At 47.9% G+C, this 16,080-nt stretch overlaps 1 protein-coding gene across 1 annotated transcript in view; it reads right to left on the bottom strand.

The window, feature by feature from the left end:
* The window catches only part of dnah9 (dynein, axonemal, heavy chain 9), a 131,905-nt gene extending 117,367 nt beyond the window's left edge, over positions 1-14,538 (bottom strand). Inside the window, 18 exon segments of the mRNA XM_056296748.1 lie at positions 22-284; positions 451-647; positions 2,253-2,388; positions 2,586-2,827; positions 3,894-4,002; positions 4,610-4,756; positions 4,925-5,051; positions 8,340-8,408; positions 8,532-8,646; positions 8,839-8,989; positions 9,066-9,182; positions 9,686-9,853; positions 10,510-10,743; positions 10,898-11,109; positions 11,284-11,414; positions 12,648-12,806; positions 12,944-13,140; positions 14,185-14,538. Of these exon segments, the coding sequence (XP_056152723.1) occupies positions 22-284; positions 451-647; positions 2,253-2,388; positions 2,586-2,827; positions 3,894-4,002; positions 4,610-4,756; positions 4,925-5,051; positions 8,340-8,408; positions 8,532-8,646; positions 8,839-8,989; positions 9,066-9,182; positions 9,686-9,853; positions 10,510-10,743; positions 10,898-11,109; positions 11,284-11,414; positions 12,648-12,806; positions 12,944-13,140; positions 14,185-14,538 (3,128 nt within the window).
* Positions 14,539-16,080: the final 1,542 nt, after the last annotated feature.

Here is a 16,080-nt window from a genome sequence, read left to right as displayed (position 1 = left end):
ACACACTGACACAAAACCTACCCATCCACCTGCTCCCTAAAATTGTCTAGTGTTGGTGGGTTTTCTGGGACCCCGTCCTCAATGTGGGCCCCGATCTCCTGGCTGGTCAGAACATGGCCGTATAACAGGAACTGCCGCATGAACTCCTTCCTGTCGTCCACGTAGAGGTAGGCGAAGCGCTCCAGAGAATCCCGGAACTCGCAGCATGTCGCCATGACGCCCTGCACGCGCTCCATCAGCTGCTGCCGCATGTCGGCCAGGTCTGCCATGTCTTCCATGTCGGCCTGTGGAGAGACAGGACAGGACAGGACAGGACAGGACAGGACAGACTAGAATATACTTGGCTAGACTAGAACCGAATATAGATTGACTGCTTTGCTTGAACAGGAGCTGCAGGAGGGTGGAAGTTTGAGAGAAAAGTCTGTGTTTGTTGCATGACCCCAGCAGTACCTGGTAGTGAGGGAAGGGGTAGTGCTGGGCGAGGCGCGGGACCAGAGAAGACATTCTGTACACGTCGTTGACGAGACTCTCCACCAGGTCATAAAATCCATCTCCAGCTCCGAACTCCAGAGAAGGGTTGAACACCAGGTCGGGGACCCTCAGGTCCAACTGGACCTCAAACAGGGGGGCTACGCCTGCTCTTTGGTCTGGACAGAGGAGAAAACAAGGGCTGGGAATGAGAATGTACTACTATATGACCTCAATCAAACGAAGAACTGGTTTTTTTCTCTCTTTATTCTGTTTGGTGCCGTCTTGAAACTTTGTGGCCACCCTGATTCCATTTATGTAGCTGCTGCGATGGACCTCACACTATAATTATAACTAACACTGATCCAATCACTGTGATGGACAGGTTGTAAAAATTCAATCATAATCTATTTTCTACCCTTTATATTTGTCTTCATGTTCCCTGATATCATATTTTGCATTGCGTGTGTGGATCCTCAGGACGCCTGGTTGCCCCGTCGCTCAGAGGCCCTTGCTGCCGCTCAACCCGGTCACGGCTCTTTTCTGTCCTGGCCCCACAGTGGTGGAATGAACTCCCCGCTGATGTCAGGACAGCGGAGTCGCTGCCCATCTTTCAGTGCAGGTTGGAAACTCACCTCTTCAAGAACTACTACCCTGTTACTTGTTCTTAGCACTTATTGTATTCACTCTTTTAAAAAAAAAAATCTCATTTTTGCACTTTTACTTTAGCACTGGTTTTGCTCTTAGATGCTTGTTTAGATGCACTTATGACCTCTGATGACTAGTAGTTCTCCTGATTTCCTATGTTAAATGCACTTATTGTAAGTTGCTTTGGATAAAAGCGTCGGCTAAATGACTGTAATGTAATGTAATGTAATGTAATGTAATGATTATGACACTACAACAGGCCTTACCAGGGCTGTCCTAAACATGAATGTTGAAATTTATGGGAAGGTTAGAAAGATGGCAGTTTATTCATACTGGCAACCTCGCGTGCATCCATCAGCAACGCTGAATGTGGTTTTTAAGGGCTAATAACGTTACACAGACACCAACCAAACATACATTTTGATAATGCTTTAGCGAGATGGCTACTTGTACACCCTTTCTGAACCATGAATATTAACTCCACCCTGCGGTATTCGCCCGCTCCAGGGTATCTGCACTGTAATTGAAAGGAATACAAGTCAGAGTTTTCTCAAAAACGCCAACAAAGCCAATCCCCTCAACATGATTCTGTCAAAATGACGGATGGCACTTGTAATCATCCGTCAGTGCTTTTAAAATTCAATAAATAAGGAGCGTCCGGGTAGCGCGGCGGTCTATTCCGTTGTTTACCAACACGGGGATCGACGGTTCAAATCCCCGTGTTACCTCCGGCTTGGTCGGGCATCCCTACAGACACAACTGGCCGTGTCTGCGGGTGGGAGGTTGGATGTGGGTCTGTGTCCTTGTCGCTGCACTAGCGCCTCCTCTGGTCAGTCGGGGCACCTGTGGGAGAGGGCACTGGGGGGAATAGCGTGATCCTCCCACGTGCGACGTCCCCCTGGCGAAACTCCTCACTGTCAGGTGAAAAGAAGCGGCTGGTGCCTCCACATTATCGGAGGAGGCATGTGGTAGTCTGCAGCCCTCCCGGGTCGGCAGAGGGGGTGGAGCAGCGACCGGGACAGCTCGGAAGAGCGGGGTAATTGGCCGGATACAATTGGGGAGAAAAACGAGGGGAGAAAAAAATGCAATAAGTAACGGAGAGTTTTGGTTGAAGGCGAGCCCTGTGAATATCCTACCCGTGTTATCCAGGAGGAATCTGAGGGAACACTCGATGCTGTTGAAGCAGCCATCCACCACCATGTCGTCGATGTGCTCCACATAGGCCTTCCACTCGTCAGACGAAGGCTCTGCTCCGAACAGCTCCAGGTTGCTCTGAAACAGGAAGGGGACGCCGATTCAGACCCAAACTCATCCACATCGCATTTAAAACTGTTCACGACAAAAACACCAGCGTACCCCGCGAGTCGCTAATTTAACGGTCACGTGACGAAAAGCGAGCGAAACACTAACGGGATATTTATGTTCGCCATTTCACACACGACCCCAACACAACTCAACCACTCATTCACCTTAAGCAGGAAGTGGACCCTCTCTCCGGAGGAGCGAATCGCTCCGTAAAACCTGTCCATCCTTTCAGCCCTGTCCTCCAGACTCAGCAGCGTGTCTTTCCTGCCCTCTTTTCGGTCAAACACGGGGATGGCCCAGGACCTCATGCAGCTCTGGATTTCCTCCACGTTGTCCTTGGTCCTCTGGAGACGGCTCTCGAGGTCACACACGCGGTCACGCGTCTCCAGAATAAACTCCCAGATACCTGGATAGGGAGGTCAGGGCAGGGATGGATGATACGGAGAAGCTATACATGGATATAACGTCTGAACACGATTTATGTTTCCAAAAAAGCTTCCTGTAATCCCGTTAAAAAAAAAAACCCTTAAAGACCACATCCATTATAACACATTAAAAAAAAAACTTCCTTAATCTCTGGCGCTTGCGGAGCGTTGCACTCCTCTGACGTTTTATGGGACATCGCGCAGGAGTGCAACCGTATAATTTGTGTGAAAGTTACGTGATCGGCCGCCGAGCCCTGAAATGGAATGAGTGTAATGTTTTTCTAACATGCGAGAAACGTATATAACTCAGCGAGGTCTTTCACCGTGTAATCCCGCGATGGACAGGGGTCAGGAGACGCAGGGGGAGAAAACACCTAACCTTTGCCTTCATAAATCTCTTACTGTAAAAATGTTCCATAAAACCCACTTACAAGGTTTCTGTAAGAAGCTTAAGTGCACAAACACACATGCAACACACACACACACACACACAACATAAAGCAGTCACGTTGACGGAGGAGCTTTGAGGGCTCGGTCGTGCGGCGCTCCCCCTGTCTCCCAGTGATAACCATCCCCAAAGACAGTGGAGTGCATTGGCTTGTACCCGTAAACACCTTCTCTCATTTTCCGCCCCGTTCTTCGGGGAGAACTGGATTCTGAGAAAGCGAACGACACGCGGCGGGCTGGAGGGACAGCTCCTCCCAACAAGCTTTCACCGTATGCGCTCGTGAATGGCGGGGGGGGGGGGGCGGCTGACGTTGAGTCAATCAAACGAACATCAACATTTGAGCGCCTCGGCATCTCCCTCGTGTTCCCGCTCAAAATGCGAAGCCTTTGCGGCTGATGTCCCAGAAAACAGTGAGGAGAGCAGGACACGCCACGGAGGAGCAGCGAGGGGTTAAAATGGATGGTTACTGTCGATGTCATGGAGGATTTTGAGTGGCGCATGTAAGATGATGTAAATAAGTAATGAAATATGTTGCTGCGGCGTTCCCTGGGAAGAGAATCTGCCCATTTGTCAGCGAGTCCGGCCGTCAAAGCCCTGACCTTGGCTGTTCCAGCTGAGGCTCTCCTCAGCCTGCTTGAGCTGAATGTCAATGTCTCTTAGCTGGTGATGAACTAGAGGGTACTCCACGTCTAGCACCGAGCACATCACCTAGAGAGACAGACAGACAGAGAGAGACAGACAGACAGACAGACAGACAGACAGACAGACAGACAGACAGACAGAGAGACACACAGAGACAGAGAGAGAGAAAGACAGACAGCAATAGAGAGAGAGACAGACAGACAGAGAGCAAGAGACAGACAGACAGAGCGAGAGAGTGAGACAGACAGATAGACACAGACAGACAGACAGAGACAGAGAGAGCGAGAGACAGACAGACGGACAGACAGACAGAGACACAGACAGAGAAAGACACAGAGAGAGATAGACAGACAGACAGGGCGAGAGAGAGAGAGAGATGCACACAAAACAATTAGATTATCCTCCTAAGACGGTGGTAATACATGGTGAAAACTGTGGGCATGTTACCATGTTGTGTATTAATCATGTTGTGTTACTGTATTAATCAAACCCTTGTACTCCGCTGTATTGTTTTGAGCTTTTCTATTAAGTTAATGAAACTGCAATTTTGCCTCAAACCCCAACTTCCATTAACTGCACTGTAGATGTGTGTGTGTGTGTGTGTGTGTGTGTGTGTGTGTGTGTGGGTTTGCTAAAGTTAGTAACACTTGGGCCTGAAAACATAACACGGCACCTTGTTGTATCGCCCCGTGGTGAGCTCCAGGTTAGCCACAAATTGCCACAGCTGCCCCCTGGTGGTGTAGATTTGTACTGCGATGTCAGGGATGGCCTGGGCCCGTCTGGCCTCCAGGTACTTCACCTCCCGCAGCACAGACACCAGCTAAAGGAGGCGGTACGAGGAGAAGGTAAAGAGAAAGAGAAAGACAGGGGCATTTCGATGCAGTCACTGTAACACAACATGACGTTGTGTTAACGAGGTCATCAGAGAAGCAACCCAAATCTGTCTCTGGCCAAGGCCCTCGGGTGAGAACTAGCGAGCGTGTCGTACCTGAGGGTTGAAGTTGACTGAGATCAGACGTGTGGCGGGGTCCCTGCTGATCAATGGCAGGCTGAGGTTCAACTGCGACCTCTCGGTCACCGTCTCGGCCCACATCTCGTACAAGCTGTTCGAGTACCTTGAAAACACACATGAGCAAAACCTCCGTCAATGAAGAGCTAGAACCAAAGAAAACGACCCGTGTGTTTAATCCCTGAAGTAACAGGTTGACCATGAGGGGGTGACTGCATGACAAGGGCCACACCTTCCTTCCACAAGGGCACGACAAGGATGAAAATGGCTCACGTCAGATACTGCCATTTTGTTCGAGGTGGCAGACCAAATGATTCGCTCTTCCTTAGAGAAAGCAGGATATGGCAGGGTGAGGGGGGCTTGGGGTAGGAGGGGTAAAAGATTTGTTGGTGAAGCGCCGGGAACAGACAGTATGCCAGCACGGCCCTGCAGCTATATCAACCTGTAAATAGCCTGGATTATGATGAGGACTTTAGCACGCGGCGTGGCGTTTCCGCGGTGAGCTTCATTTCCTGACAGCGGCGGCTGAGATGCAGAAGTAATCAGATGTCTCAGTCATGGCCATAAATCACACGGCGTTTTGTCTGTGGGGTAATGACTGAGGATGCTCGCTGTGCTGCTGACTGGGATATGCATAATGATGGCGGCAGTCCTCGGTGCCAGCGCCGCTGATTATTATAGCGTAACAAGGGGCTCTAACTTGTGACGGGAGTAAATTGAGGGCAGAGAACTGGTGTTGTTCATCATTTCATTAGACCGGGTGCAGGGGCGTAATGTGAGGGAGCCATATTAACCATGTGGAGCATAAGGAACCAGTGTGTGTGTGTGTGTGTGTGTGTGTGTGTGTGTGTGTGTGTGTGTGTGTGTGTGTGTGTGTATATGTGTGTGTGTGTTATTGTGTGTGTGTGTGTGTGTGTGTGGTATTGTGTGTGTATATATGTGTGTGTTATTGTGTGTGTGTGTAAATATGTGTGTGTTATTGTGTATGTGTGCATAAGTGTGTGTTTGTGAGTGTGTGTGTGTGTGTGTGTGTGTTTGTGTGTGTGTGTGTGTTTATATATATATATATATATATATACACTACCGTTCAAAAGTTTGGGATCACATTGAAATGTCCATATTTTTGAAGGAAAAGCACTGTACTGTTCAATGAAGATAACTTTAAACTAGTCTTAACTTTAAAGAAATACACTCTATACATTGCTAATGTGGTAAATGACTATTCTAGCTGCAAATGTCTGGTTTTTGGTGCAATATCTACATAGGTGTATAGAGGCCCATTTCAAGCAACTATCACTCCAGTGTTCTAATGGTACAATGTGTTTGCTCATTGGCTCAGAAGGCTAATTGATGATTAGAAAACCCTTGTGCAATCATGTTCACACAACCTAAAACAGTTTAGCTCGTTACAGAAGCTACAAAACTGACCTTCCTTAGAGCAGATTGAGTTTCTGGAGCATCACATTTGTGGGGTCAATTAAACGCTCAAAATGGCCAGAAAAAGAGAACTTTCATCTGAAACTCGACAGTCTATTCTTGTTCTTAGAAATGAAGGCTATTCCATGTGAGAAATTGCTAAGAAATTGAAGATTTCCTACACCGGTGTGTACTATTCCCTTCAGAGGACAGCACAAACAGGCTCTAACCAGAGTAGAAAAAGAAGTGGGAGGCCGCGTTGCACAACTGAGCAAGAAGATAAGTACATTAGAGTCTCTAGTTTGAGAAACAGACGCCTCACAGGTCCCCAACTGGCATCTTCATTAAATAGTACCCGCAAAACACCAGTGTCAACATCTACAGTGAAGAGGCGGCTGCGGGATTCTGGGCTTCAGGGCAGAGTGGCAAAGAAAAAGCCATATCTGAGACTGACCAATAAAAGAAAAAGATTAAGATGGGCAAAAGAACACAGACATTGGACAGAGGAAGACTGGAAAAAGTGTTGTGGACGGATGAATCCAAGTTTGAGGTGTTTGGATCACAAAGAAGAACGTTTGTGAGACGCAGAACAAATGAAAAGATGCTGGAAGAATGCCTGACGCCATCTGTTAAGCATGGTGGAGGTAATGTGATGGTCTGGGGTTGCTTTGGTGCTGGTAAGGTGGGAGATTTGTACAGGGTAAAAGGGATTCTGAATAAGGAAGGCTATCACTCCATTTTGCAACGCCATGCCATACCCAGTGGACAGCGCTTGATTGGAGCCAATTTCATCCTACAACAGGACAATGACCCTAAACACACCTCCAAATTGTGCAAGAACTATTTAGAGCAGAAGCAGGCAGCTGGTATTCTATCGGTAATGGAGTGGCCAGCGCAGTCACCAGATCTGAACCCCATTGAGCTGTTGTGGGAGCAGCTTGACCGTATGGTACGCAAGAAGTGCCCATCCAACCAATCCAACTTGTGGGAGCTGCTTCTGGAAGCGTGGGGTGCAATTTCTCCAGATTACCTCAACAAATTAACAGCTAGAATGCCAAAGGTCTGCAATGCTGTAATTGCTGCAAATGGAGGATTCTTTGACGAAAGCAAAGTTTGATGTAAAAAAAATCTTATTTCAAATACAAATCATTATTTCTAACCTTGTCAATGTCTTGACTCTATTTTCTATTCATTTCACAACATATGGTGGTGAATAAGTGTGACTTTTCATGGAAAACACAAAATTGTTTGGGTGATCCCAAACTTTTGAACGGTAGTGTATATGTGTGTGTTGGTGTGTGCATGCATGGAGGTGTGTGTTTGTATTTGTGTATGCGTGTGTGTGCGTGCGTGCTTGCATGCATGTGTGTATATATGTGTGCGTGTGCGTGCGTGTATGTGTGTGTGTGTGTGTGTGTGTGTGCATGTGTGCATTGGGAACTAACCAGAGTGTTGCCTATGTGTGTTGCATCTGTTTTTGGAGTGTATATGAGTTCAGATGCGTTTACAGTGGGGTCTCTTCACACACACAAACACACACACACACTTGTCCACAAAAGAGCAGCCTTTCTGTCCTCGCTACGACGCTCCATCTTGCAGGTTCTGCCGTTGGACTCGGTCTACAGAGTCCTGCTCACATGGAAGCAGTGAGCAAAGACAGAGGCGTGTGGGATTATGGGACTTCTGTGAAATAATCTACAGAGCAGCGCTGCAGTAATGAGGACATAAATCACGCTTAGAGCCGCATGTCTTCATGCTGCTGCAGCGGGGGCTGCCTCATACTGTTACACGCTAACAAAACCACACAGCAGCAGACAACTTGATGTTGTCGTATCTGTAAGATGTAACGGAGCAGTGAGACATCCCATTTTATCACGTCTTATTGCGCTTGAACTTTTGTTTTCTCACGAGTCGGTCATATACCTGAGCATGATGACATACAGTGCAACAGGTCGAGGGAAAGTTCACGTGTACACACCTCTCCAGGAGGTGCATCATCTCCTCGTACTTCTGGATCGCCCTGCACCCCTCTGCAGACTCCAAACACCTGAGAAGAGAGTGATACTTATCTGCCCTGCACAAATCGATCCGTGCATGAAACCACACTCTCCCCACACTGTATTTTTACTGGGCGACCGAGAAGGAAATGAGACAAAGAGAGAGGACTCACGGGTAAGAGACGTGTCTGAACTTAGAAAAGGGGGCCCCGATGCGCCCCTGTAGCTGCTGCGCCCATCTCAGCCCACCAGCTATTGCCGGCATGTTCTTGTCCACTTGACTGTAACCTGAAGGTGGACAAATTGTCATTGGGATTACTGGAATAGAGAAATTTACCATGGTGCCGCACACAGAACGCCCATAAACTGAACGACAAACGAGGCAAAACTGCAAGATCTCATAGACACTTACCCAGAATGCCTTGTTTACTGTTTTAGTGTGTGTGTGAACACATATGAAGGTAGCATTGGGAATCTCACCAAGCTCCTCGGCAGTTTGCTTGTGCCTGTTGAAGAGGAGTTTACAGCCGTCCAGCTCCATGTCAAACATGGATACAAGGAGAGGATATCGAGCCTGAGCATCTGCAGCCACTAGGGGGCGCTCCAATAGGCTGCCAAACATGTCCAGGACCTGCAAGAGACACAATGAGTGCACGTGCATGCATGTGTGTGTATGAGGGGGGGGGGGGATTTCAATGTCCCCTGACCTTGAAGGTGTTCTCCAGTCCTGAGGCATCATCAAAGGCCTGACAGAAGATGGCCCCTAAACGGCGGTCTGTGTCGTCCACCTTCAATTTGAACCCTCTCACATCCTCATCAAACTCCTGCAGGACAGACGCATCAGTCAGTCGACAGCCCAGACATCACACAGTGAGCTAACAGAGAGCCAGCGCGGCATATTTCACATCTGACTGGTCCTGGGAGAGGGAGAACCGAGTACGTCTAAATTGTTTTTCTTGCAGTATCTCTGGGACATCATGGTCAAACAAACAGATGGCAGTAAAAGATAAGAAAAACATAACTTTCGGCACAAAAATAAATAAATACAGAAGAAAAACAATTTGATCCAGAAAAGCACATATTGTCAGGCTGTTATGCTCATAAATAGCTGACTTGAGGAAAAAAAAACTTGTGTATCAAAAAGTATTCAAAGGGCCGAGATGTCACCCAATTTATAGTATCTGTCTAGTATTTCCATAACCCTTGAGAAAATAGATTATAGAGATTCAAATAGATATGGAAGATTTGAAGGTCAAGCCTTGGCTTAACAAAAAAGCATATCTGCTCCGTCAGGTCAGCGAACTAAATTCCTGCAACCCTTTCATACCCTGTTGCTGAGGTCCAAACAGTCATAGAGTTTCTCTGTGAAGAATTTGAAGGTATCAAGGAAGTCTTGGTGGAGCCATTGGATCTGCTGGCTGAGGCCTCGGCCTTTGATGCCACCGAACTCCATCTTCTCCAGTTTCAGCAGGTCCACCGCCGTTAAAAGGATGTCCTACAAAGGAGATATGGGGGGGGGGGGGGTAAGGTAGTTCATCAAGCTAATCCGTGCATCTGAGTTTAACTTACAAATAATGCATGAAATAAGCACTGTAGTGTTGATTTTACTGACCGAAGACAGACTGGTGTGTAATCTGTACCAAAATATTACGGTAAAAGATACTTACTCCCATTTCAATTGAAATATTTTCTCATTTGATAAAGGAGTATGGGAGACAGTGTATGCATTGTACCATTTTTTGGGGGGGGGTTGGGTTTGGACCCCCCCCCACACGTCCCCCCCCCCCCCAATTGTATCCGGCCAATTACCCCACTCTTCTGAGCTGTCCCGGTCACTGCTCTACCCCCTCTGCCAATCCGGGCAGGGCTGCAGACTACCACATGTCTCCTCCGATACATGTGGAGTCGCCAGCCGCTTCTTTTCACCTGACAGTGAGGAGTTTTGCCAGGGGGACGTAGCACGTGGGAGGATCACACTAATCCCCCCAGTCCTCCCCCCCCCCGAACAGGCGGCCCGCCTGACCAACCAGAGGAGGCATGAGTGCAGCGACTGGGACACATACCCACATCTGGCTTCCCACCCACAGACACGGCCAATTGTGTCTGTAGGGACACCCGAGAAGTGTACCATGTTGTTGACAATGTACTCACCTCAATGGTCTTGACTCTTCTGATGAATCGGTCCAATCCAGAAAAGACCATGTGCGAGGAGAAGTCCCAAGGCTTTACTGACCTCCCATTTTTCTGGTAGTGGTCCAGATTAGCCCTGCGTTCCTCATAGCTGGTTCTGAAGAGCTGGAGGGTCTCCAGACTCGTCCGCACCTTCAGCAGACTCTCTGAAATCTCCCCCGTCAGAATCTCCTCTGGACTCAGATATGTGTGTGCCTGTTGAGAGAGAGCAGTTCAATGATTGGCAAATGTCGATAGTACACCAGACCTGAGCTGCTTGCTTCCAATATGTTGGTTCAGAATTCAAATAATGACATCGCATCTACATTGTGTTGACAATAAAACTGACGGCAACAACATGCTAGTCGACCTGTTGCATGAGGAGATTGCAGGTCTCTTGCAACAGAACAATGAGGCGTGCCGGGGTGTTGTAGTATCTGGAGTTGGCCCACACCAGACAAATCGCGTGCATCAGAGGTGCAATCTGAACCTTGACGTCGGGAAAGTCTGCATTCTCCATGTCCTCAAACAGATGCTGCAGAGGCCTCAAGTAGGTGCAGATATCCTTAGCCTCCTCCAGAGCTGACAGGTAAAGATGTAACCATGGCCATTACGACAAACACCGCATTATGTGCACAAATATAATCAAATCCTCCCACGTTACTCCTATTGACTACAATCTAGAACCTGCTACACTATATAAAGTATGTTTAATCGAACTAAAGTCTTTATTAATTGTGACTCTTATCTAATCACCTGCAAGGACATCCTGTTGCAAGTTTCTGAAGGCAGGGTAGTAGCTGCTCTCCATGGCCTCCAACAGCACCGCCATCTTGGTGACTTTAGAGGACTTCAGCTGGGAGTGGATGCACTCCAGGTCTGCATGTCTTCATACAAGAAAAAAAAAAGAAGAAGATGCAATACAAATAAAGTGGCCCTGTAGCACTAATGAATTTGAGAAAGAGCAAAACACTGTCTAGACTGATATGGCAGACAGCCCTGCACAAAGTGTGGATGCAAATCACGGACACTCGGAAAACCCTTTCTCTGCGACGACTTTGCAGAGAAGTTTATGTGTACCTAGGGAGAAGCATGTCCCAGGCCTTAAGATGTAAAGCCCTCACAGTACCGTGAAGGACTCACCATATAAGTGACACCAATGCCATAATCACTAAAGGGAAAGTTCACCGATTTTCAACATTATCGCTCTATAGCACAGGAGAGACACCTGCAGTTGTTCCCCCTCGTTTTCCATCAATATAGTACACAAAAGGCCACTCTGATGGCCGAGCGGACTAAACCGCCGTTCTTGCAGTCCGCTCGTCATGTGGCTGGGAGGTTGGTATCCCAGGCTCGCCGTTACCGGTCACGACCAGAGCGTCCACAGGGTAAAGCATTCATTCGGCTACCCTCTCCCGAAGGATAGTGGGTGTAGATCGGTGTAGTGTTCGGGAATTCGTCGTTCTCCAGCGACCCCTCTGGCCCATCCGGGAGCTTGCAGCCAAGCAACCGAACGCATTCTCCCTACGCCTCCTTCGCGGCCTGAAGGTAATGCAATCCATGCGAGGCACCAGCGTGTAAAACAGCGTGAGCAGCCGACACGAGTTTGAAGGAAGCTGGTGTTAGGACTATCTCCTTCCTGTGGAAACGTGAGCCAGGGGAGTTATTCGACAAGAGTTCTGGCCATATGCCATTGGGTTAATCGGGTGGGATAAGAGGAAAAAAGTAGAAATACATAAAAAAATAGTACACAAAGAGGACTTTATTGCTTCAATCCACTACATTAATCACAGTACCGATTGCACATACACAAAACCATCTGTGAATTTCCCTTTTATTCTGCATTGACTTCTACACAAACAGTGCAAAATGCAAAACAACAGAGAAAAGACAGCATGCTAATTTATTTTCTTTACATGGTAGCACAGGTACTCTGAAAAATCAACACCAGTTAAAAAAACAACAAAAACAAAAACAAAGAAGAGAGCACAAAGGCCCCCGTGTGTTCACCGCGCTAACTTGTTTCAGATGAGCTGCGATGCAAAGACTGACTACAAGAGCTATTATGGATATAAGAAGACTATCTGTGATCTGGCTTCCAGTAGCGATGTGCTACTGACCTGTTCTTCCAGAAGAGCAGCTCTGTGTGTGGTGTAGGACTGTGGTCTTCCAGCAGAGCCTCAGAGGAGTCTTTCTTTAGGACAGCACAGAGCTGGTGGCTCCACTCTATCACTACTGACTCTATGGCGTGGATCACACTCTTATCCACTAAGTCTCCGCTGCAACGTTTCAGAGGGGGGGAGGGGGGACATATTTGATTGTACAAATGGGCAAATTATTGACTTTTATGCCTGCATTAAAAGAATTTGTTAACACGTGTTCATAAAATAGAGCTGGTGCAGTCGACATCATCTACCTTTTGTCTCTTTCCAAGGCAGCTTGCTCCACTCTCTCTGACCCCAGAGGAAGGGGCAAGAGAGTCTTGCCTTTGACCTGGCCGGACATCACAAATACGTTGGTCTTCAGGGAGTGTACATGACGCCTGATGTCTTGAGACACAACTTGTGGCCATTCGCTATGGTTCCTACCGTTGGACAGCAGCGGGACCACTACCTTGAAGAGTGGAGGGAAATCAGATTGTTTTGTGAACAGCAACTTCGCACCTCTATTCAGTGGCAGAGGAGGGGGTCTCACCATTGGGGTGGGGGTGTTATATATAGTATTTTTTATATTAAAATGGACAAAAAAGCACGCTGTACTGTAGCGAATTTGGGGGGTAGGGGCAACAACAGGTACCGCCGTAGACGGGGCGCGAACCCGCACCTCCCGCATCAAGGGAGACATCGCTAACCGCTCGACTAAAGGGTCCAATTCGTTCGTCAAGGGCCAACGTGTCTACTTATCCATGCACGTTACAATATTTTGCTTTTCATTAACTACTGTCTCTTGTCAACTGTTACCCTGCATATTTAGGCATATGTAAATTGAGCAGTGGGTAGCAATTACACATTATACAAATATAATGTGTCAACAAACAATCCCCACCCCCTCTCTTTCAAAGTGCTAGGACCTTACAATGGCAGCATATGAGAAATGAACTGCATTCACGTGACATCATTCTAAACGGGAAACTGTTGTTGTTATAATGTTATGTCATGTCAAAAGTATTTGTGTTTGAGTTTTTTAACATCTGTCACAAAAAAATAAAAATAAAAATAGACCTGCATGCTCACAGAACCCCTCTGCTTTGCTACACTACTGTCTAAAATAGTCAGCATGAGACATAAGCAGCTGTGTATATGCTGTGGAGTGGCCATGTATGCAGGGTTTCCTGCCAACCAATCAAAACAGCGGGTGATGTGACGTGATTAGTACGCCTGTCACTTAAGAGGACTAATCAGTCAAATCAGCTGGTGACCAAAAAGAAGAACTCAGCTGGTGTAGTGATTGGTTGGAAGGAAAACGTGCACACTTGATGACGCCCTTTTTGCTTTGCAATGGACGAGTCGATCAACCTGTGCCCTGTTTGAGAGGAAGGTAAGGTGTATTGGGTATTTTTATCTTTTTCTTTGCAATTGTGTTGCTGTAAAAATCCAAAGTTGGCCTGGGCAAATGGGACGGTTGCTACCCCAGTGAGCAGATGTTGAGGCCGCTTACCTCTTCAACGAGAGCGGCGAACTGGTCGAGCGGGGCGTAGGACAAGTCTCCGTAAATCACGTCGCGCCTCAGGGAGTCGGGCGTCAGCGCTGTTGGGCGTTGTTTAACGAAGTACGCCGCCTTCGCCCCGCGGCTCGCCGGGAAGCCGGCGGCGGGTTGCGGGAGTCCACCCGCGTTCACTGACACGACCAGCGTGACCCGGTCGGGTTTGTCCAAAAACTCCTGAATTATTTGTCTGTCGTCCTCGCTGGAAAGGCATTTTTGCCACCGGTCCTGTGTGAGTTTCAGAGTACTCAACACGTAGTCCTCTATAAAAGTGAACCTTTGGTCCTCCTCGGCCGGAACAGGGTCCATGTTGGCCGAGCCCCGTGTGTGAGGGCTTTGTGTGTTAACTTAGTGTGTCTCGGCCGCCATAGAAACGCAGTGTTTGCATTAATGAGCCCGTTGCTCGGAGACATTAGATGACCTTGCGCCCCCCCCCCACGTGCGCGCCCCCCGCCGCCGCCTCCCGGGTCGGTCAGCTTGGTGACAGATTAACAGGCTGATGTTTGTTTGCAGCCGTCTTCGAGATGTCTGGGTAACAGTGGCTTTTTTTTTTACATTTAAATTCTTACGACTTGAAAGCGTGGCAATCTCAAGTAACCTCGGAAAAACACCAACGCTGCGATGTTGACAACCAATCAACCATAATAATAATAATAACAACCGTATCATGACGGTATTATCAGTAGTAGCGGTGATAGTGATAGTAGTAGTAGTAGTGTCGGGTAGTTTGGGTTCAGAAAGTTGCATTTTCCACAAGCGGCCACGGGGTGGCGTCACTGCAGTGAAAACGACATCTCTTCAAGTCTGAGTCCAAAGTTTAGTATTAAACTACAAAGATATATTTTGCAAGGTATCTCCCTTTTTATGATTCAGTAAGAGTACCGTGGAGCAGACCCTAAACGACCGTAGTTACTGCGTGGGCCTGCCGAGTACAGGGCCAGTGGCCCTTAGTGGGTCACGGGGCCTCTGGGTGAAGTCTGAGTTGAAGGACTCAGCCATTGGTGTCAATAACCGCTGACTGTTTGTTTTTTAGGCGTTATCTTGGTAAATAATAAAGGTGAAACACTCATATTTGTGGGTGAGAGAGGTGTATTTTGTTCATGTGCTGTTGTTGTTGTTGTGGTGTGTGTGTGTGTGTGAGAGAGAGAGTTAAACCTGAGTAGTTTGTAATGTCCTCTCTTTAACCTCACTAGCCATTATTCCAGCAATACAAAGACTTGTGTAAAATGTTGGCTGGAGCGAACAGAGCGTATTTGTTTATTCAATACTTTGACATGAGATATAAAACAGGATTATCAGCAACACAGCATCGAATATTTGTCTCTGTCCTCTTTTGCCCCAAGTTCAAAGGGAGGAGTGAACTCTGGCTAAGCATGGTAGACCTCCAGGGAAGTGTGTGTGTGTGTGTGTGTGTGTGTGTGTGTGTGTGTATGCATGCATGCATGCACTCGTCTGTGGCTGGGTGGGTGTGTCTGGTGTGTCTCTGGCTGCATTTGTGTATGTGTGCTGTTTAGGCAGGCCGGCGTATCGTTCTGTATCCAGCAGCAGCAGCCAAATGGGGGGATCAGTTCCTCTGGTTGTCTTTGAAGATTACCATGACAGAGCAAAGGGACGCATCAGTTGATAGACTTTCCATTTCGAAATCGAGAGTCTTCCCCCGTCACTGATATGGATGGGAGGGGTGGGGTGTGTGTGTGTGTGTGGGGGGGGGCTTTTGGTTATATAGCTAGGCGGGTGGACATCCACTCTAGTACATTACCCATGACCTCTGAGCTTGGGGTGACCAGGATCCTCTAGACGTGCCGAGGAGATTCGGCCAGGGGAAAGCTGAGGTGAAACCGCGTTTCAGAG

The sequence above is a fragment of the Lampris incognitus genome, chromosome 17, assembly GCF_029633865.1.
Source record: "Lampris incognitus isolate fLamInc1 chromosome 17, fLamInc1.hap2, whole genome shotgun sequence".
Taxonomy (NCBI): Eukaryota; Metazoa; Chordata; class Actinopteri; order Lampriformes; family Lampridae; genus Lampris; species Lampris incognitus.
Note: the sequence above shows the minus strand (reverse complement) of the source record. Positions and strands in the feature narration are given on the sequence as shown.